This window comes from Podarcis filfolensis, assembly GCF_964270895.1.
Source record: "Podarcis filfolensis genome assembly, chromosome: 8".
NCBI lineage: Eukaryota > Metazoa > Chordata > Lepidosauria > Squamata > Lacertidae > Podarcis > Podarcis filfolensis.
The window spans coordinates 10,867,917-10,889,485 of record NC_139611.1 but is presented as its reverse complement, the minus strand read 5'-3'; the positions used below and the strand labels follow the sequence as shown (position 1 = coordinate 10,889,485).

General features: G+C 47.0%; 1 protein-coding gene across 19 annotated transcripts in view; it reads right to left on the bottom strand.

Moving 5' to 3' along the window:
* HSPG2 (heparan sulfate proteoglycan 2) overlaps nt 1-21,569 on the bottom strand; it is a 209,775-nt gene that overhangs the window by 104,666 nt on the left and 83,540 nt on the right. For 16 of the 19 annotated variants that reach the window (XM_083629125.1, XM_083629129.1, XM_083629123.1 and 13 more), the window contains 15 exons: nt 21,301-21,432; nt 19,999-20,143; nt 19,746-19,897; nt 18,221-18,367; nt 16,596-16,759; nt 14,208-14,387; nt 13,180-13,376; nt 11,811-11,958; nt 11,533-11,660; nt 9,896-9,982; nt 8,602-8,660; nt 7,102-7,140; nt 5,574-5,641; nt 3,711-3,851; nt 1,613-1,795 (listed from right to left, as the gene is read on the bottom strand). In XM_083629125.1, coding sequence (XP_083485251.1) covers nt 1,613-1,795; nt 3,711-3,851; nt 5,574-5,641; nt 7,102-7,140; nt 8,602-8,660; nt 9,896-9,982; nt 11,533-11,660; nt 11,811-11,958; nt 13,180-13,376; nt 14,208-14,387; nt 16,596-16,759; nt 18,221-18,367; nt 19,746-19,897; nt 19,999-20,143; nt 21,301-21,432 — 1,970 coding nt within the window. The remainder of the gene's footprint in view (nt 1-1,612; nt 1,796-3,710; nt 3,852-5,573; nt 5,642-7,101; nt 7,141-8,601; nt 8,661-9,895; nt 9,983-11,532; nt 11,661-11,810; nt 11,959-13,179; nt 13,377-14,207; nt 14,388-16,595; nt 16,760-18,220; nt 18,368-19,745; nt 19,898-19,998; nt 20,144-21,300; nt 21,433-21,569) is intronic. The other 3 variants (XM_083629131.1, XM_083629137.1, XM_083629140.1) reach the window with 1 other exon arrangement.

Genomic DNA, 21,569 nt, shown 5'->3' with positions numbered 1-21,569 from the left:
CTCTGGCGGGAAGGCAAACGGCATTTCGGTGTGCTGCTCTGGTTCGCCAGAAGCGGCTTAGTCATGCTGGCCACATGACCCGGAAGCTGTACACCGGCTCCCTCGGCCAGTAAAGCGAGATGAGTGCCGCAACCCCAGAGTCGTCCAAGACTGGACTTAACTGTCAGGGGTCCCTTTACCTTTAACTTGCCAGACAAGAGATAAACAACATACTCAGGATTCTGTTTTAGACCACCCCTTTTGTGATGTATGTATGATGTATGGGGGGCGGGGGTTTGGTCCTGGGCTACATCCCTTCTGTGATGTATGTATGATGTTTCTGGGGCTGGTCTGGAGTTTGAAGGTGGGCAATTTAAAAAGTCTATATAAGGGCTTGCGTGCGTGTGCTCGAGGTCTCCCCCCCCCGTGGGGGGGGGAGGACCCTGTTGCAACAGCTTTAATAAAGATCAGGCTTACTAGCTGCCTTGCTTCTCAATATTCTCTGGTTGGCCTCTGTTATTTTCTCCTACCGATAGAGAACCTAAAAAATAGGACTCTATATGGGCTCTTGGGTACCCCATAAGGGAAAAAAGGGCAGTTTTTTTCTTGTAACACAGCACTCATCTCACTTTCAGGCCGAGACAGCTGCGTTTGTCCACAGACAGCTTACTGGGTCATGCGGCCAGCAGGATTAAACCACTTCTGGCGCAATGGGATACCGTGACAGAAGCCAGAGCGCATGGAAACGCCGCTTACCTTCCCGCCAAAGCAGTACCTATTTATCTATTTGCACTGGCGTGCTTTCAAACTGCTAGGTGGGAAGGAGCTGGGACAGAGCAGCGGGAGCTCACCCCGTCGCGGGGATTTGAACCGCTGACCTTCCGATCGTAAAGCCCAAGAGGCTCAGTGGTTGAGATCACAGTAATAATAATAAATAATAACTTTTTATTTATACCCCGCACTTCCTGGTTCAGAAAACCGGGCTCAGGGCGGCTAACAACAAATTTAAAACACTTAATTGATGCAACAAAAAACAGCATAAAATACAGTATAAAATGTGAATAACAATAAATTCAGAATTCAAAAATCAATTTTGGGGGGAAATCCATCCAATAAACATTAGATGATCACCAGGGCTAGCTGGCTAAATTAGTCCTATTTAGGCCAGTGAGGAGACCAGGGGAGAATTAGCTGTGAGATCCCAGAGTGGGTAATCTTCATAAAAAGGGGAGGGGGAGGGAAGGAAGGGGAATAAGAGATCAGGCTAAGTTCAAATGAAAGCCAGGCAGAATAGCTCTGTCTTACAGGCCCTGCGGAAGGAAGTTAAATCCTGCAGGGCCCTGGTCTCATGGGACAGAGCATTCCACCAGGTCGGAGCCATCACTGAGAAGGCCCTGGTGGAGGATAATCTGATTTCCTTAGGGCTCGGGACGGTTCTGTGCCAGGTGGACCAAATGCCTGACTTGGAATGTCTCATTTTCTGCCCCACGAGTGCCTCCTTCGACCTCAAATCAAACTTTTCCTTGTCCTGAAATCACAGGTTTGGGAGATTCTCCCCAAGGGTCCTCTATAGTCCAGGAATTACAGCGGAATTATGCAGGAATTATGGCGGAAGCACCCCTGAGAGTGGCACCTTGTCTCCCCTGAAGCGCTCCGGCAGCACCCAGTAGTAAATGTCACGTGGCAGAGTGTGGAAGGAGGAGAAAGTGAGCTCCGAGGCTCCGGTGAAGCGGATGCCCTCGCTGATTGTCCGGGAGCCGGCCGAGTTGGAGAGGCTGAACTGTGCCCTCTCAGCGTCCTCAGACCCCACTCGCACCTAGAGCGCAAGGAGAGAAGCTGTCAGATGCATATATTGATGGTACATCTATTGAGACAACAGATTTTAAAGGCTAATACAGTCATACTTCGGGTTACAGATGCTTCAGGTTGCGTTTTTTTGGGTTACGGACCCGCCGGAACGGGTTACTTCCGGGTTTCGGGGGTCGTGCATGTGCAGAAGTGCTAAATCGTGCTTTGCACATGCACAGAAGCACCAAATCACAACCCGTGCATGCGCAGACATGCCGCTGCGGGTTGCGAACGTGCATCCCGCACAAATCACGTTCACAACCCGAGCGTCCACTGTATCAAATTGAAGCCAGAACTCTTAATTTTAGGATTAATGGACCTATGTGCCGAAATCCCATAGAAAAGACTTTTTATGTATGTGACCATAGCTGTGGGGATGTTATTGGCTCAGAGACAGAAAGAAGATAAAGTCCCTACCAGAGAAGAACGGCAGATCAAGTGGATGGATTATGCTGAAATGGCTAAAATGACCGGAAGAATCAGAAATCAGGAAGACCAAGATAAGGAATTTTATAACTTATCTTAAAGACCATTGTAAACAGTAAAAATTGTTAGCAGGATTGGAGCATCACTTGTAGTTTAATGGTGAATTTTGGACACAATCGAGACTTAAAAGTTATGGATTATCATAAAAGATGCAGGAGAATTAACAATAGGACCCACAAACGGGAGGAGGGAAGTCCTAAGAGATTCCTTGGAATCTTGTTTTTATGTTGTATGTTGAATATGTGACTGTAAAACCGAAAAACCAAGTAATATTTTTTTTAAAAGGATTAATGGACATACAATAGAAAAGGATTGTGGAAGATTACTCCAATATGATTACTTCGGTGAGACTGTAACATGCACAAAGATAGGAAGACACAGCCTTACCCACGACAGAAGAATGGCTGATTAAATTATTGGACTTGGCTGATGGCTTAAGCTAATACATTTAATTCGAGAAAAATCATTACTAACGTTTGTTAAGGATTGGAAATTTCTTAGGGACTTTTTGCGTGAAAGAGAAAATGAACTTGTAATATCTGGATTTGATGATTGAAAAAAAATTTGGAGAAGGAATATCATATGCAGCTGCAGAGAGCCAAAAGTCCTTTCATTATTATCTTTCTTTAGTTTTTTTCTTTTGCTTTCCCTCTCTCTCGCTTTCTCCTCCTTTAGATTTCTCCTTTTCTTGTATTTCCTTCATTCTGACTTTGTCCTTTTTTGGGATTAAGTAGCTGTTTTATCTCAGTACAGTCATACTTCGGAAGTCGAACGGAATCCGTTCCGGAAGTCCAAAACCAAGACACGGCTTCCGATTGGCTGCAGGAAGCTCCTGCGGCCAATCGGAAGTCGTGCTGGACGTTCAGGTTCCAAAGAACATTCACAAACCAGAACACTCACGTCCAGGTTTGCGGCATTCGGGAGCCAAAACGTTCGACTCACAAGACGTTTGGGATCCGAGGTACGACTGTACAGTCGTACCTCATGTTACATTTGCTTCATGTCACGTTCTTTCAAGTTACGTCCCGCAGTGACCCGGAAGTACTGGAAAAGGTTACTTCTGGGTTTCGCTGCTCACACATGCGCAGTGGCTTCAAATCACGCTCCGCGCATGCGCACAAGCACCAAATCGCAACCCGCGCATGCACAGACACGCCGCTGCAGGTTGCTCTCTTTTCATGTTGCGAATGGGCCTCTGGAACGGATCCCGTTCGAAACCAGAGGTACCCCTATGTATTATAAATATATACTTTGTAATGGGTATGTATATAGGAGGGGTGGGGTGGGGGTGGAGAAGGACCCTCCTAGCAGGATCTGTGGACCGAGTTTGCATAGGGAAGGATGCTTCCAGCCTCACACATAGCAGGACCCGCCTTCCCAGCCCCAGGGAGCAATACCTGGTCCCTGTTCCACGAGGAGCTGGAGCACTGGCGCGAGACCCCCATGCAGAAGCAGCGCAGGCAGCCTTCGGGGTTTGCGTGGCTCAGGTGGAAGGAGCCCATAGCACATTCGTTGCACGACTGTCCCATGACGTTGGGCTAGGGAGAAAGAGAAGGAGAAGAGGTAGTGATCAGGTGGGATTACTATGAGGAATTATGAAATATGGAGCGAGCCATTGTGTCCGTGATGAAAGCAGTACGTTGACTGGGTTTGATTCATTGGCAATAATTTCTGATCAAATCCCACAAGCCTCTGCAACTCTGCCCATTTTCTCTACTGTCCATTTTCTTTCTCTATGCCTGACAGGCACTTATCAGCATTCTAAACACAGGCCAGTTGTCCACCAGGCATCCTGGGTCATAAAGATAGTAGGTAGCTTCTCTGATGTACCTTTCCTTGGTTATGTTAATCTTAGGGCCAGGAAGAGCGTTCACAAGGAGATGGTGAATACTACCTGTACTTCCTCTCCTGTTTACTGCTGTTTATGACCTCCGGGGTTTCCTACAAGCATTCCTCCTTGCTTCCTATTTTATTTACCGTATTTTTCGCTCTATAAGACGCACCAGACCATAAGGCGCACCTAGTTTTTGGGGGAGGAAAACAAGAAAAAAAATATTCTGAATCTCAGAAGCCAGAACAGCAAGAGGGATTGCTGTGCAGTGAAAGCAGCAATCCCTCTTGCTGTTCTGGCTTCTGGGATAGCTGTGCAGCCTGCATTCGCTCCATAAGACGCACACACATTTCCCCTTTACTTTTTAGGAGGGAGAAAGTGAGTCTTATAGAGCAAAAAATACGGTACTCTGAACTATGTATGTATGCTCAAGTAGGAAATAGTTTCTTTGTAGTTAGGATTTCTTCTGATCTGACTTTGTCCCATGTGGTTTTTTTTGAAATGCTCAGAGGAAATCTGATTGGTTCTTACGAACACTGTGTAAAAAGTTCTTTTGTGAATAAAACGACCTGGGCCAATGGGTGGACAGGATTATTATTACTGGCACTCCTCCCAGAGTCTTGCTGGTCAAGCCTCGTGTGTATTTTATTAATCAGAGTCCAAACCTTCCTTGCTTTGGGAACGCTACAAGGACGTTGCACCAGAAGGACGAGAAAAGGAGATGGATCTCATAGACTCACCAAAAGTCAGCAGCCCATAGCATAATAAATCTGTTCAGCTCAGCTAAGGGTCACATTCTAGGCCATGCTAATATGTCACTTAAAAGCCTTGTCATCGCCTCCTTTGCCTGCCAAGGCAATGACCCACGCACTAGCAGATGACGTCAATGCTTCTTCTCAGGAAAAAAAAGGAGTCTGGGAGCTTTGTGTTACTCCTTGATTCCTGCTGTACCTTGCTTCCGGAATGGCTTGACTCCCAAACAAATCGGCTCCCGAATGCCGCAAACCCGGAAGTAAGTGTTCTGGTTTGCAAACGTTTTTCGGAAGCCGCACGTCCGGCGCAGCTTCCGATTGAGTGCAGGAAGCTCCTGCAGCCAATCAGAAGCCACGCCTTGGTTTTCAAAAAGTTTCAGGACTCCTGGAACAGATTAAGATCGAGAACCAAGGTTCCACTGTACTTCTGATTGGCTGTTCATGCTGAGAACAGAAGCTCAGCAGCTGGGCAGATGTTCTCAGAGCTCCTCTTGAAATTTAATTTAGGAATTCAATTATCATGGCAAAAACCCACCGTAGACCCCACAGATCTGGGGCCCTCCCATTCGCAAAAGGCGAATGAGGGGATAACGAGGCTTTCAAGTTTCACCGTTTTGTCTCATCTTGCCACGCCTAACCCAGAGGAGTCTGCACCTCCAGGCTATGGCCCAGCTTACCTTGCACTGGCAAGCACCATCTGACGCTTCGCTGCTCCCTCTCTTGTCGCACTCGATGCTGCTCTGCCCTACACAAGGAGTAAAGAGAGGTTGAGAGAGACAAACCCAGGCAGGAAAAGGTATTTCCTCCACCATGGCCTAGCTAAAACCCAGCGTAAGGTCTAAGTCAGTCCAGAGGAGCTTCCTTGTATTTCTACTTAAATCATCCCGACGCGCAGAACCATGAGGACAAGAATTTTCGTGCGGCAGAGCTTTGCATGCAAAAGGCTGCAGGTTCAATCCTGAGTGTCTCTAGGCAGGACCGTGCAAAGACCTTCCCAAGTCCAAAACCTTGGAAAGCTGCAGCCGGTCAGTGTACAAAGGCAAAACCAGCAGGCGAACGGAAGCAAAACAAGGTGAGAAAGGGGGTAGAAACGTCTGAGAAGAGAATTTGGAAGAGCTGAAGAAATGCAAGGAGGAAGGCAAAGAGACAGGGTGCAAAGAGAAAGCAGGTGGGTGACAGAGGGGCTGGACTCTCCTTGAAGCGGGTCAGACTAGATGACTCTTGAAGGTCCCTTTCCAACTCTGCAATTCCGTGCGAAAGAAAGGAGGTGGTGACAGTTATAGGAAATGAGAAAGTGTTGGAATGGTTTACTAAAGATGAAGAAGTTAAAATCGGTTATGATTCAACGGGCAGGAGACTTTGGGTACAACATACAGTTTGCAGCACAGGAAAAATTATGGATTTGAAATTCACAGCGTGTTATACATTAAAAGAAAATTATATGGCAATGATGTATCGCTGGTATTCAACTCCGAGTAAATTAGCAAAAACATACAGGACAAGTTCAAATGTTTGTTGGAAATGTGAGGAAAAGGAAGGCACCTTTTATCATATGTGGTAGAACTGTAAAGTAATAAAGGAATTCCAGGAAATGATATACAATGAATTGAAAAAAATGTTTAAAATAACTTTTGTTAAAAGACCAGAAGCCTTTTTGTTAGGAATTGTAGGTGCAGAGCTACCAAAGGAACTGGAAAGATTGTTTTTGTATGCTACAAGAGCTGCAAGGATGCTTCTAGCCCAGGGTTCGAAAGACGACAAGATTCCTATCAGGGTGGACTGGCTGATGAAATTATTGGACTATGCAGAGGTGGCAAGATTAACTGGGAAAATCAGAAACCAGGAAGATCAAAACTTCAATAAAGAATGGGACAAATTTATATTATATTTGAAAGACCACTGTAAACACTTGAACTCTTTGGCAGGTTTTAAATAACTCTTGCAACGCTACATAGATTTTGGATACAATGGAGGATTGTAAATTAGATGGACTTACAATATGCAGTTTAAAAAAGTTACTCAAAGAACCCTCAGAGGGGGGAAGTCTTGAGTTTCAGAAGAATCTTGTGTAATTCTTATTATTTGTGATTACAAATGTGAATGAAGCTGTAAAATCAAATAAAATCTCTTTTTTAAAAAAGAAAAAGACAGCGAGGCTTTTGGGGGGGATAAGAAAAAGCAAATGTAATAGCGATGACGACTTGCCCTCTAGTGGAGTATCAACTTCAGGACTAGGAGGGAACCCTGGAAATCAGAGAGAGAAAGAAATCGTCAAAAGGGTTCAAATGTTTGGCCAGCAATACGTGAAATTTTGGCTTATTTGTACCAGATGGGGAGACAGAAGCAGGCCAACACTTCAGAGTTGTGAGACGCGGCAAGATGGTAGCGCTATTAAACTTCGATTGAACGTGACAATGTGGTTCCCACATTCGTGTTTGGAAGTCAGACGTTGGCCTCAAACCTAGCTGAAGGTTGACTGATGATTGATTGATTGATTCAAATGAACCTCAAAGAGGCTTACAACCAATAAATAACCATAACATAACAAAACATACTAGCGCATCGCGAATACAACACGCGTCATATGAAATAAATCACAACTTATCAGCGAAACAGTTTCAATCTATAAAAAACAATCTATAAAAAAACAATCTATAAAAAACAAAACAGCAACTAAAAAAATAAACCAAACCTCACAATTACGGCAAGTCATGTGATTAACAAATCAATGCGGCATTTAGAATCTACAAAACGATATTAAAAGCATTAGCAAAATAGCAACTAAAAATATAATCTAGGCACTAAGTTCATTCAAACGATCTCTGCACCCCCATGACTCATAACCTTTCACTCTGTTCAGTTCATTAAACCATTAATATACACATAAATGCACATAATGCCTATTGTTAAGCCAACTCTTCAGCCAGGAGCCAAGGGCATAAAGCTGCTTCCTTTGTTCCTCCTTAAACCAGCCCTTGATTCAGAACAATGAGGACTAGAAACTTGCTTTATTTTCAATTTTTAAAAAGACCACAGCTTGGCAGCATTGAATCTGCTTCGCATGCAGTTGGTCCCAGGTTTCATCTCCCGGTAGGGTTGAGAGAGACTCCCTGCCACAAACCCTGGAGAGCTGCTGCTGCTGCCAGTCAGAGTTGGCAGTACTGAGCTGTATGGACCAAGGGTCTGACTCTGGACGAGCTTTCCCTGTGAAGGCCTGAAAGCTCGTCCTGACCAGCCTGCGCCCTCATTAGCAGAAGAAACTTCATCAGGAAATGGGTGCTTCAGCTGAGATTCCTGCATTGCAGGGGGTTGGACTAGATGACCCATGGATCCCTTCCAACTCAAAAATCCCTATGATTGTAGGACAGATTGTGAATGGAAAACAACAGTCACATTGCTCTTCTCCTTGGTGGGGAGGGCCAGTCTGCAATCTCCTTTGCCCAATTTCTCCCTCTCTGCTCCATGGCACCATCCTATTCAGGCTTACTCAGAAGGAAGTTTCAGCAGGTTGTTCTCAACAGAGTCCTACTCAAGAGTAGACCCACCGAAATGAATGGGCCTAAGTTAGCCACCTCCCTTCATTTCAATGGATCTAGTACTAGAGACAGCCGGCAGTTATTCGATGCTGAGTTTTCGCAGCTTTTGCCCTGACAGCGTGACTCTGGAGTCAAACCTGAATTGCGTGTGTTCAAAGGTTTTACTCACCAATCCTCACACATTTTCCTCGTGGCTGGATGGGGTCTCCTTTGAAGCCAGGAGCACATCTGGGGGGGGGGGAATATGTTAAGTTGGAACTTTATCAGTGTCCCCCGGAAATCACTTTGTGGCCAAGGGTAGGAAACATCCCTGCCCCCCTCCCCAACGTTGCTGGACTCTAACTCCCATCAGCCCCAACAGACAGCATGCCCAATGGTCAGGGATGATGGCGGTAGTTGTAGCTTACTAACATATGGAAGATGTGAGGTTACTCAGCCCTGTATTTTAAACACAAGGTAAAGTTATGATGGAGGTAGCCAGGAGCAGTAAAGGTAAGTGATGGCCTAGTTCAGGGATGGGGAACATCTGTGTCCCTCCAGATGTTCCGGGACTCCCAACTCCCATCAGCCACAGCAGCCAACATGGCCAAAGGTGAGGGGTGATGATGGGAGTTGGAGTCCCATAACATCTGGAGGGACACACCTCTCTCATTCAAGCATTAAAAGAAGGCAGACTGGCAATGGAGTGGGCAGTGAAGGCAAGTGACGGTCTAGTTCAGGGTATCCTGTAGCCCTCCAGATGTTGTTAAGACTCCCCAACTGATCCCTGATCCCCGTGTTTAAAAATGGCAAAGTGGTGATGGAGGTAGCCAGGGGCAGTGAAGGCAAGTGAGGGTCCAATTCAGGGATGGAGAGCTTGTGGTTCTCCAAAAATGGCTAGACTCCAACTGCCAACAGCACCAGCCAGCCTGGCCTATATTCAGGGATGATGGCAGCTGGGGGAAGTGAAGGCAAGTGATGGTCCAGTTCAGGGATGGGGAACCTGTAGCCCTCCAGATGTTGTAAAGACTCCCCAACTAATCCCTGATCCCTGTGTTTAAAAATGGCAAAGTGGTGATGGAGGTAGCCAGGGGCAGTGAAGGCAAGTGAGGGTCCAGTTCAGGGATGGAGAGCTTGTGGTTCTCAAGAAATTGCTAGACCCCAACTCCCAACAGCACCAGCCAGCCTGGCCTATATTCAGGGATGATGGCAGCTGGGGACAGTGAAGGCAAGTGACGGTCCAGTTCAAGGGTGGAGAGCTTGTGGTTCTCCAGAAATTGCTAGACTCCAACTCCCAACACCAGCACCAGCCCACCTGGCCTATATTCAGGGATGATGACTAGCATGATGGCAGCTAAGGGCAGTGAAGGCAAATGATGGTCCAGTTCAGGGATGGAGAACTTGTGGTTCTCAAGAAACTGCTGGACTCCAACTCCCAGCAACTCCAACACACAGTTTGAAACTACAACAAGGAGCCCACTCACTTTTCGCAGCGACGTCCGGTGTAGCCTGGGGCGCAGGCGTCGCAGGTGGCCTGCCCGTCTGTGTCCAGGAAGCAGGACTCTGAAAACCTGAAAGGAGAAGAGGGCCGTGTCACCATGGACACCACCATCCCTCTGCCCCACAACGCTGGGAATGCAGGCCGCTGGGTGCGAGGCTGGCAGGGCCCATATTGGCCTGGGCAAGGGCAGCTTCCCAGTTGTGGACTGAGTGGCACACATCAGTGGCCCATTCATAGCTGCCTTGCTTATCTATTTATTTGCACAAATTTCAACACCACCATCAATAAAATATATTATCTATTATATATCTGCCTGCCTGTCTAATCTACCTACTTTTATTTGCCTCCCTAATCAATTGATCATCTATCTATCAATCTGCCTACCTACCTAAGCTACTTACCTACTCACCCTATTTACCTACCTCATGATGGTAAAAAGCATAAAATCCACGATAAAAAATACGTTCGTAAAACAAGCACAAAATGTGTAACAAAAGGGTAGATCAGACCGATACACCCACACAGCTCAATTTCAGGAAAAGCCAGGTGTGTTTTAAGCAGGGCACCTGAATGCCAGTGCTGCAGATTCCAATGGGCTAGTGCCACGACACTAAAAGCCCTGGTCTTTGTGGATGCAAGATGGACCTGGAAGCGCATGGCACAACTAAAGGGAGGGGGGCTGTTTCCCTTCAGGAGGATTGAATTACCCAGAAAAAGGCATACAGTGGTACCTTGGTTCTCAAACGCCTTGGTACTCAAACACCTTGGTTCCTAAACGCCGAAAACCTGGAAGTAAGTGTTCCAGTTTTCGAACGTTTTTCGGAAGCCGAACGTCTGATGTAGCTGTCTGCTATTGTTTCCGGGGCGCCTGCAGCAATCAGAAGCTGCGCCTTGGTTTTCGAACATTTCAGAAGTCAAACCGACTTCCGGAACGGATTAAGTTTGGCGCTTTTGTTCTTGCTATTTATTTTGCGTTTTTGTTATTGAGGCTTTTTTGGTTCATTTGTTTTTGTGATTGTGTAGAACCTAGTTCAGCTATTGAACTGATAGATAGATTGATTGATTGATTGTGTGGCTGTGGAAATGGATAAAAGCCCCCCATCCAAATAATGACTATCATCAGTGCAGGTAAGAAAAAAAAATAATTTTCATTTTTATCATTTACAATACTGTCTTATTTATTTTATAGTACAGTAAATTGCTTATTGCTTTCATTTTATGGATCAATGGTTAGAGAGTAAAACTCATGTTAAATTGCTGTTTTAGGGGTTGCTTTTAAAAGTCTGGAATGGAAGAATCCATTTTGCATTACTTTCTATGGAAAAGCACGCCTTGGTTTTGGAACGCTTTGGTTTTGGAACGGATTAAGTTTGAGAACCAAGGTACCCCTGTACAAGGCAAGGTGTTCCCAGAGGCAAATTCATGGATACGGACTCACCTGGCCACTGTCCTTCCCTGCAGGCTCAATGTTTGCTTTCAGGAAGCTGTGCATCTTGGTCCTTTCCTAATCTCCTTCCTGCAAAGCCTGCCGAGTCCGCAGAGGGCAGGTGGCTGCCGATGTCCTGCAGGACAAACCCTGAGGACGATAACCCGCAAGGCAAAGACCCTCGGCTCACTCACCTGCGGGGGGCTTCGGTGTAGGGGCAGGGGCACGGGCGGCAGGCGGTGGGCGTGCCCTTGGTGGCGTCTCCAAAGAAACCCGGCTTACATTTGTTGCACTGGGGCCCTTCGGTGTGGTGCTGACAGTTCTGTGGGGCAGGGGGAGAAGCGGAAGAGACAAAAGGAAGAGGGAGGTGAAGGGCAGGGCGCAGTTTTCCCCAAATCCCTCCCCCCGCCAACCAACTTCGAGCCCCTCCTCCAGCGGCCGTCGCCACCCCACCACCCGTTGGCAAGCTTACCAGGCAGTAGCCAGAGAACGGGTCGCAGGTGCTGGAGTGCCCGTTGCAGTTGCAGCCAGAGCACGTGCCCAGGTACGGCCCGCCAGGCACTCGCTTGAAATGGGCCTCGCAGCGTTCGCAGGAGAGGCCGGCGTACCCAGCGGGGCACCTGCAGCGAGATGAGCAGAAGGTGAAGACAGCGGCAGAGAGAGGCAGGTTTATGGGCTGCAGTAAGGACACTGCTGACTCTCTGTAAGGCAGGCCGCAGAGGCAACGAACAATACTGAGCTATGGATGGAGTGAGGATCTAACTTGTGACTCAGATCCTAACGTCAGCAGGTTAATTTCAGTGGGGCTACCTTTGAAGGTGACCCAGAAACTACAACTAATCCAGAATGTGGCAGCAAGATTGGTGACTGCGAGTGGCCACCAAGAACATATAACACCGGTCCTGAAGAACCTACTTTGGCTCCCATTACGTTTCCGGGCACAATTCAAAGTGTTGGTGCTGACCTTGAAAGCCCTAAATGGCCTCAGCCCAGTATCCCTGAAGGAGCGTCTCCACCCCCATCGTTCAGCCTGAGGTTCAGCACTGAGGGCCTTTTGGTGGTTCCCTCAATGCAAGAAGTGAGGTTACAGGGAACCAGGCAGAGGGCTTTCTAGATAGTAGCGCCCGGCCTGTGGAACGCCCTCCCATCACATGTCAAGGAAATAAACAACTACCTGAATTTTAGAAGACATCCGAAGGCAGCCCTGCTTAGGGACGTTTTTAATGTTTGATGTTTTATTGTGCTTTTAATTGGAGACACTGGCCACATGACCCGGAAGCTGTACACCGGCTCCCTCAGACAATAAAGCGAGTTGAGCGCCGCAACCCCAGAGTTGTCCACGACTGGATCTAACAGTCAGGGGTCCCTTTACCTAATACAGTGGTACCTCGGGTTAAATACTTAATTCGTTCCGGAGGTCCGTTCTTAACCTGAAACTGTTCTTAACCTGAAGCACCACTTTAGCTAATGCGGCCTCCCGCTGCCGCCACACTACCAGAGCACGATTTCTGTTCTCATCCTGAAGCAAAGTTCTTAACCCGAGGTACTATTTCTGGGTTAGCGAAGCCTGTAACCTGAAGCATCTGTAACCTGAAGCATCTGTAACCCGAGGTACCATGTATTCTGTTGGGAGCCACCCAGAGTGGCTGGGGAAACCCAGCCAGATGGGCTGGGTAGAAATAAATTATTATTATTATTATTATTATTATTGGCCTCCTCTGAGCAGGACTAATTTGGACACAACCCACAGGAGCAGGGTCGCAGCAGGCTGGCTCGAGCCCCCCAACTTCCCTGCCCAGAACCACCCTGGATGTCAGCAGCTGCCCCCATCGCTGGCACACCTGCATTCCTCCACACCATGCGCCAGGCCCAAGCCGGTGACCTCCGTGGTGGTTGTGTCCATAACGATGTCGCTCAGCCCCACACTGGCCATCCGGTTGTCATAGACGGTCTGGATCATAACCGCCTCCAGGTTCTGGAGGGTGAGCAGCAGTTCCTCGCGGCTGACGGAGGCTCCCGACTCCTTCTCCCAGTGTTCCTGCAGAGGGGAACACCCGGCAGGTGAAGAAATGGCTAAGCAAAAGGTGCAAGAGAAATCCCCTTATTGCATTGGCTGCCCCAAGAGCGCTTGCGAAGAAGGCCACAAATCTTGTGACTGCCACTGTTTTAAAGAAATAAGCTATTACAAAAACCCAACACATACCACTTCACATTATAAAAATCTATATGGGAAGCTTGAGGTGAGACCCTTTTTGGAGTACAGTGGACCATCTGGATACAAATTTAATTTATTCCAGGGGGTCCGTCTGCATCCTGAAAAATCCACATCCAGAGGTACCGCTTCTGGATACTTCTGGTTTTGCAACCCAAAGTTTACGTTACTCGAGAGTAACGTAACCTGAGGGTCTACTGTATTTGAAGAACAGCTAGGGTCAAATGAAAACTGAATTATGAATTACAAGCAGCGGAATGAAGTACCATCATCTAAAGCGGTAGGTATAAGGTGGGAATAAAAACAACATGGAAATAAAGGTGAGAACTCAAAATTGAAAGAAAAACAAAGAAGCAAACTTGCAAAACCTGAGAAAATCAATAAAAAATGATGTCTATACGAAAGAAAAAAACCAATAAAAGTATAAAATAAATAAGGGTAATGTTGCTTCTACCCACCCAACCCAGCTTGGCTCACTTGTTTGAGTCACCTTAAAGTTCAATGTGGCATGGCAGTTTTGAGTATTTGCCTCTGAGGGGCAGGGAAGATCTGGATTCAAATCCCCCCTCCCAACCCAGCCTACTTCGCAGGGGTGTTGAGAGGAGCGTTCAGCCTCAGCAGGACGGAACAAGCCCTCCCCGTTCCAGCCGCACTCACCTCGGTGAACTGGACCTGGCGCTGGTTCACCAGCGAGGGCTGGGTGGGCACCTGCACACGGTAGATCAGCTTCTGCCCGTTCCCCACAATCACGACGTTGGGTTTCTGCACAGGCTCCGATTGGCCCCTGGCCAGGCCGTAGCGCACCTTGAAGCGCAGGAAACCTCCATAGGAGTCCACCTGCAGGCAGAGCAGAGAGGGAGGGGAGGTCAGGAGGGGGCAACCCAAATGTAGACCCTGGCCCTCCAACCCACCCCCATAAATCCATGTGCCCATTCAGCAGAAATGTGAGCTGGGAACCTTCCTTGGATGACTGCAGGGTTGCGGAGGGAGAGAAAGTGTAACCCTGAAAGGAGGGAGCCATAATCATAGGGACAGAACTACCTAAATCGTATAGAACTTGATTCATGTATGCTTACACAGCAGCAAGAATGTTACTCGCGCCAAAATGGGAAAGAATAGAAGTCTCAGCAAAGGAAGAATGGATACAAAAACTTATCTGAAGAAAACGTTCCAATTAACATTTGTTAAAAAACCTGAAGCATTTTTGTTAGGGATTTTAGGGAAAGACCTGCCAAGGAAATGTAAGAATATCTTCATGTATGTGGCAACGGCGGCAAGAGTCTTAATAGCACAAGGTTGGAAGACTGAAGAAACCCCGACTAAAGAACTATGGCAGGAGAATCTGATGGACTATGCGGAATTAGCGAAACTGACATATAAACTATGTGATAAGGACAACTGTGACTTTAAAGAAGAGAACCTTTTACAAAGTATTTAAAGAAACAACAAAATGAACTGGACTCCTTGGCAGGTTTTGAATAAACATTCACAAATTTATTATTAATAACATATAGACAAATAGGTTAAGGATTTTTACAATTTTATAATATGCAGAGAACTATAAGTAAGGAAAAACCAGGGGGAGGAGCTGAGGGAAGTCTGGGGGGGATTGGGAGGGTGGGGAAATGAGGATGATATGTTTTATTGATAAACTTATGTTGTAATTCCTAATAGAAAAAAATATTTTAAAAAATATACAAAAACCTATGGAATAAGGGATTTATGAAAAGGCAAAATGAACCATGGAAAGAGAAGAAAGGTAGTCATTGATATTTTAGGAATGTTTAAGCAAGTATTTTAAATTGTAAAACAGGAAATTTAATGAAAATTGTAAAAAGAAAGAAAGAGCGAGGCTAGAACTCGAGGACATCCCATGAAGCTACTTGCTGGTTTCCCACAGGCAATTGTTCGGCCACGGTGAGCAAAGGAGGACGGATTGGATGGGCCAGTGGTCGGATCCAGCACGCTCTCCTTACATTCCTAATCTGCAGATTATGGTTCATCACTACCCTTTTACCTTTACTGTTGTTAGCTGCTCTGAGCCCGGCTTCAGCTGGGGAGGGCGGGATATAAATAAAATTTTACTATTTTAATATTATTATTCCCACTCTCTGCAGAAACCCATCGTACCTTCCTAGCCTCCTCCTTGCTTCCACCCCGCCCCAGCACTGCTGTTATCAAAAAGGGGTGCAGCTTGGCAGGACACCTGCTTGGCATGCAGAAGGCCCCAGGTTCAATGCCTGGAAGCATCTTCAGCTAGGGGTTGGGAATGCTCCCTTTTCTGAAACCCTGAAGGGCCACTGCTGACAGTCAGTGTGAGAAGGGTCATTTTTCCGACTTGAGAAAAGGCAGCTAAGGTTAAAGTTGGCCGAAAGTCCAGAAACAGGATTATGATCAATTTACGATGGGGTTCATAGGCTATGAAGGACTTGCTCACAAATGACAGCTGCACAAATTATGATAGCTAGGAAGTGGAAGGAGCAAGCAGAATACAATATTACCCTGCCCATCTGTCTGGGTTTCCCCAGCCACTCTGGGCGGCTTCCAACAAAATATTAATATGAAATAGTCCGTCAAACATTAAAAGCTTCCCTAAACAGGGCTGCCTTCAAAGGTCTTCTAAAAGTCTGGTAGCTGTTTTTCTCTTTGACATCTGGTGGAATATAAAGTGGAAGAACGGTATAAAGAGGTGTGGGCTGTAGCTATTAATGATAAATTGACAAGTGCCATTAAGGTAAGATGGGGAATAGGCAGGTGAAATGATTTCGAGGAGATGTGGAAGGTGTTTGTAGAATTTGTACTGTTAAAACGGAAAGGGGTCAAACCATCGCAAGAGGTGTTGAAATTTTGGGAGGCTGGGTAGTTACAATGGAATGGTCTTGGGGGTGAGGTGCACATTTTTATTCTTATTTATGTATGATTATTTCTTTGTCAAAATAAAACAACAACAACAAATACAAAAAAATAAAAGAAAAGGCAGCTAATCCTGTTCTTAAAACTGGCCTATCATTCAGTGCCATGAGGACTCGAACTCGCTTCCCTCACCTTGTTCCCCAGGAACTGCCCGGGGAGCATCCAGAAAGAGTCGTGTACCAGGAAACGGCGGGAGAGATCGACCAGCTGGAACTCCTGCAATCCGGGGTCAATCTGCAGCTGGGTCGAGGAGAGGGGCGGCGTTCCGGGCTGAGAGGGGGTCGTCACATTCACCCCTGGGGAAAGTGACACGGGAATGGTGTGATAAGAATGTTAAGGTCTTCAATATATATTAAATGTTCATAAATGTTCATAACAGATCAGCACAGGAAGACTGACCTGAAACCATTTTGATTCCCAAACTGACCAAACGTTTTCTCTGCAAGGTCAAAGGAAAATGGAAAAGCCTCCCCATTGCCTTTTCCTTCACAAATCCTGTCTTAATGGCACATTTAAGATATGAATAGGGTATAAACCTGTGACCTGGCTCAGGAACTAAGTATTTATCATTACAAAAGACTGGCCAGGCTTCCCAGGCAATCCAATCAAGTGACCATTAAACAGGTAACCTGGCAGACAGGAGGTAAACAAAGCACTCAGATTTCTGCTGTAGACCGCCCTTTGTGATGTAGGTATGATGTATCTGGGGTGGTGGTCTTGAGCTACACCCCTTCTGTGTGAGGGGAGGACCCTGTTGCAACAGTTGAATAAAGATCAGGCTTACTAGCTGCTTTGCTTCTCAATATTCTCTGGTTGGCTTCTGTTATTTACTGCTACCAATAGGGAAACTATGTAAGGACTCTATATGGGCTCTTAGATACCCATAAGGGAAAAAGGGCAGATTGATTTTGTTTACAACAATGGCAGGGGCCTGTCACAGGGCACCTGGTTGGCCTATGTGAGGCCAGGACACTGGGCAAATTGGGCCCTCTGGGGCCCAATCCAGCAGGGCTCTTCAGAGGCCCATTAATGCCTCCGGGTATTCTCCAAGGAAAACTTAGTGGAAGACCACCTCAAAACCCAAAGCCCTCCTCCCCCCCTTCCCCTGTTATAAGAATTCTAAAGTCCCAAGTGGGACGCGGGTGGCGCTGTGGGTTAAACCACAGAGCCTAGGGCTTGCCGATCAAAAGGTCGGGGGTTTGAATCCCTGCCAGAGGGTGAGCTCCCGTTGCTCGGTCCCTGCTCCTGCCAACCTAGCAATTCGAAAGCACGTCAAAGTGCTACCTGTGAACTGGATTCAGGAATTAAAAGTATTTACCATTGCAAACGTAAGGCCAGGCTGCTCAGGTAAAGCAATCAGTGACCAATAACAGATAACCTGGCAAACAGGATTTCTGCTGGAGACTGCCTCTTGTGATGTATTTCTGCTGTAGACAACCCCCTTCTGTGATGTATGCATGATGTTTTGGGGGGTGATCTTGTGCTACAGGGTGGGCAGTTTCAAAAGTCTATATAAGGGCTTGCACGCCATTGTTCTGGGTTCCTCCTGCCTCCTGCATGTGGTGAGTGGGGACCCTGTTGCAACAGCTGAATAAAGATCAGGCTTACTAGCTGCTTTGCTTCTCAATATTCTCTGGTTGGCCTCTGTTATTTTCTCCTACCGATAGGGAACCCACTTAAGGACTCTATCCGGGCTCTTGGATACCCCATAAGGAAAAAGGAGCAGTTTTTTCTTATAACACCCCCAACCCACTTACCTTTGAAGTTGTCGGGTGTGTCGAAGCGAAGGCGGATCTGGTTGCGGTGCCGGCTAGTGCCACGGCAAGATTTGGTGATGCCAAAACAAAAGCAGGGGAAACACTGGGAGGTCTCTTCGTTGTGGAAGTGTCCTTCTGGGCAAGGTCCTGGGGTGGGGGGCGAAAGAGGAGGCTGTCAGGGATCCAAGGTGATGGATGGACATGCCAGCAGGTTTTTAAAAAAAGATTTCACTGATGTAAATCAAACAAATCAATACAGAGGCACAGTATATGCAGGAGAGACATAAAATTTGGTTGGGACGGTATTAAAGGCCAGTAGGAAAATGTTCTGTCAAGAGGGAGTCCTGTGTGTCTGTGTTTGTTGCATGTACACTAGTGGCCAAAATTGCGGAAACCTTTTGGGGAAAGTGTATTTCCGAGGTTTGATGGCTCATAACACCACTTTCTTTTGGAGTAATACCATAAAATTATATATCAACGGAAAGATAATTTAATGAAGAATGTAATGCAACAAGGTTTGTTCAATTACCTATATTCTATCAAAAGCTATAACCAAATAACCAGAAAAAGGAGTGTTTAGAGAGTGCCAATCATAAAATTATCATTTCCACTGCTATATAATTTTATGGTATTTCATAAAACTGTATGCTTGGAAGGGGCCTCAAAGGTAATCTAATCTAATCCCCTGCAATGCAGGAAACATTTGCGGGGCTCAAACCCACAACCTTGAGATTAAGAGTCTCGTGACGGAGGTTCTGGCAGCCAGCAGCATCGATATCAAGAATTTCTGAGAGTGTAAGCCTTTCACAAGAACATTAAGAGTTTGCTGGATCAGGCCAATGACCCAGTCTCCTGTTCACACAGGACCCGAGTGTGAGAGCAACGCCTGCGGTTTCCGGCACCTGAGATTCAGAAGCAGTGCTGCGCCCAAATCTGTAAGCAGAGCAGAGCCCTCTCCTCTGTGAATTTCTCCAGTCCTCTTTTAAAGCCACAGGTTAACTACCTGCTGTGTATAAATCCCAACCAGAGAAGAATGGCAGATTAAATTGATGGATTATGCCGAAATAGCCAAAATAACCGGAGGAATCAGAAATCAGGAAGACCAAAATTGTAATAAGGAACAGGAAATTTTATAATCTATCTTAAAAACCATTCTAAACAGCTAGAATCGTTAGTAGGATTGGAACAACACTTGTAGTTTAATGGTGAATTTTGGACACAATGGAGATGTAAAAGGTTTGGATTATCATAAAAGATGCAAGAGGAAATGATTAACAATAGGACCCACAAAGGGGAGGAGAAAAGTCCAGGAGATTCCTTGGACTCTTGTTTTTATGTTATTTGTTGGATATGTGATTGTAAAATTTTAATCTGAAAAACCAAATAAATATTTTTTAAAACACACACAAACACAAAGAACTACGTGCTGTTTAAAGAAATACTTCAACAGATATGCTAATTAGATGGATAGATCAGCGCCTGCCCAAACGGTCCCCACCCCGCCTTTCCCGCCCCTCTGGCTTACCTCGTCCAGGTGTGAGGCTCAACACTCCATCCGGGATGCCAAAAACCATCCCGCGGGCGTTGATGGCCTCGCAGGTGTAAGCTCCCTGGTCGGCCTCTTTGACGTCTTCGATAACCAGTGTCCCCCGCCCGTTCTTGCTGGTGATGGACACCCTGTGGTCGTAAAGGGCAGAGTCAGCATCCCCAAGCCCAGGTGGTGGAAGAAAAAGGTGGGGGGATGGAGACCAGACACACCTGGGCCACCCGCGGCTTACCTGCGACTGGTGGGGATGTGGCCCCAGTTTAGCCTCCAGGTGATGATGGGGGTGGGGACGCCCACAGCCACACAGGTGAAGCGGACCGTCTCTCCGGGGGCGGCCTGGATGGATTCCTCAGGGGGCGTGATCACCTGGGGAGGGGCTAGACAGGGAGAAGAATTATAGAGTTAGAAGGGGACCAAAGTATCATCTAGTCCAGCTTCTTGCAAGGCAGGAATCGCAAAAGAAAGGGGGGGATCATCTCTCTCGTGCTCTCCTTCCACCTCAACCATGAAATCCGTAAGTGGAAATGCCTACCCAGCAGTAGCCTAATGGTCAGCATGACGGACTAGGGCCTGGGAGACCAGGGTTCAAATCCCCACTTGACCACAAAGCTCACTGGGTGCCCTAGGGGAACAGACACTGCCTCTTAAGTCAATCTTACCCCACAGGGTTGTAGTGTGGATTAAATGAGAATCATGCACACCAACACCACCTTGAGCTCTTTGGAGGGGGGATATAAACACAATAAAATATTGGCTGGGATTGTAGCATTAAGCTCTGAAAGGATTCTAGTATTTGATTGCTGTACTGAGCTGCAATTTTGCAATTCGGCTGTGAGACACTTTGGAATCCGCCTCTACGCAGTTCCGTCCTTATTTCAGACATTGTGATATATCGATATAGGTCCGTATAGTTAAAGCTATGGTTTTCCCAGTAGTGATGTATGGAAGCTCACTGCAAGGACAGATCCTGAAGCTGAGGCTCCAATACTTTGGCCACCTCATGAGAAGAGAAGACTCCCTGGAAAAGACCCTGATGCTGGGAAAGATGGAGGGCGCAAGGAGAAGGGGACGACAGAGGACGAGATGGTTGGAGACTGTTCTCGAAGCTACCAGCATGAGTTTGACCAAACTGCGGGAGGCAGCGGAAGACAGGAGTGCCTGGCGTGCTCTGGTCCATGGGGTCAAGAAGAGTCGGACACCACTAAATGACTAAACAACAACAACGTAGGGCACCCCCATCGGTGGTTTACCCTTCCATGGACTCCCTGCAGGCAGGCAGGAGTCAAGATACAACCTGGCTTCACCCCAGTGCCTAAGCCAAACCACTCACATCTGTAACCAATAAAATTGTGGCCTATTTGAAGCCATAAACCAAATATTCCGTGTCAGAGTCATTTATTGTTCTCCTGGGAACTTTGTGGGTCGCACAATGCCTTGGGACGCAAATCATATTCAAAGTCCACTTTGTTGGGGGGGGGGGGCTTAACTCTTCCCACTCCATCTTGCTCTCCATCCCCAGCCACCCCAAACTCACTGCAGCCAATCTCGTCGGAGCGATCTGCGCAATCCGTCTCGTCGTCGCACTGGTAGCTGGCCGGGATGCAGGTGCGTGTGGACACGCAGACAAACTGGTCTGGAGCGCAGGTGTCCCCGGGGCCCTTGGTAGCTGTGGAGAGGACAAGAGCATTAGCGGAGCAGCCTGGGGTGAAGAAACGGGCTCACCAGCTTGATATTTCTTTAGTGTGGCAGCACCTACACTGCAGAACTCCCCGCCTATTGATCATCAGGCAGGTGCCTTCACTG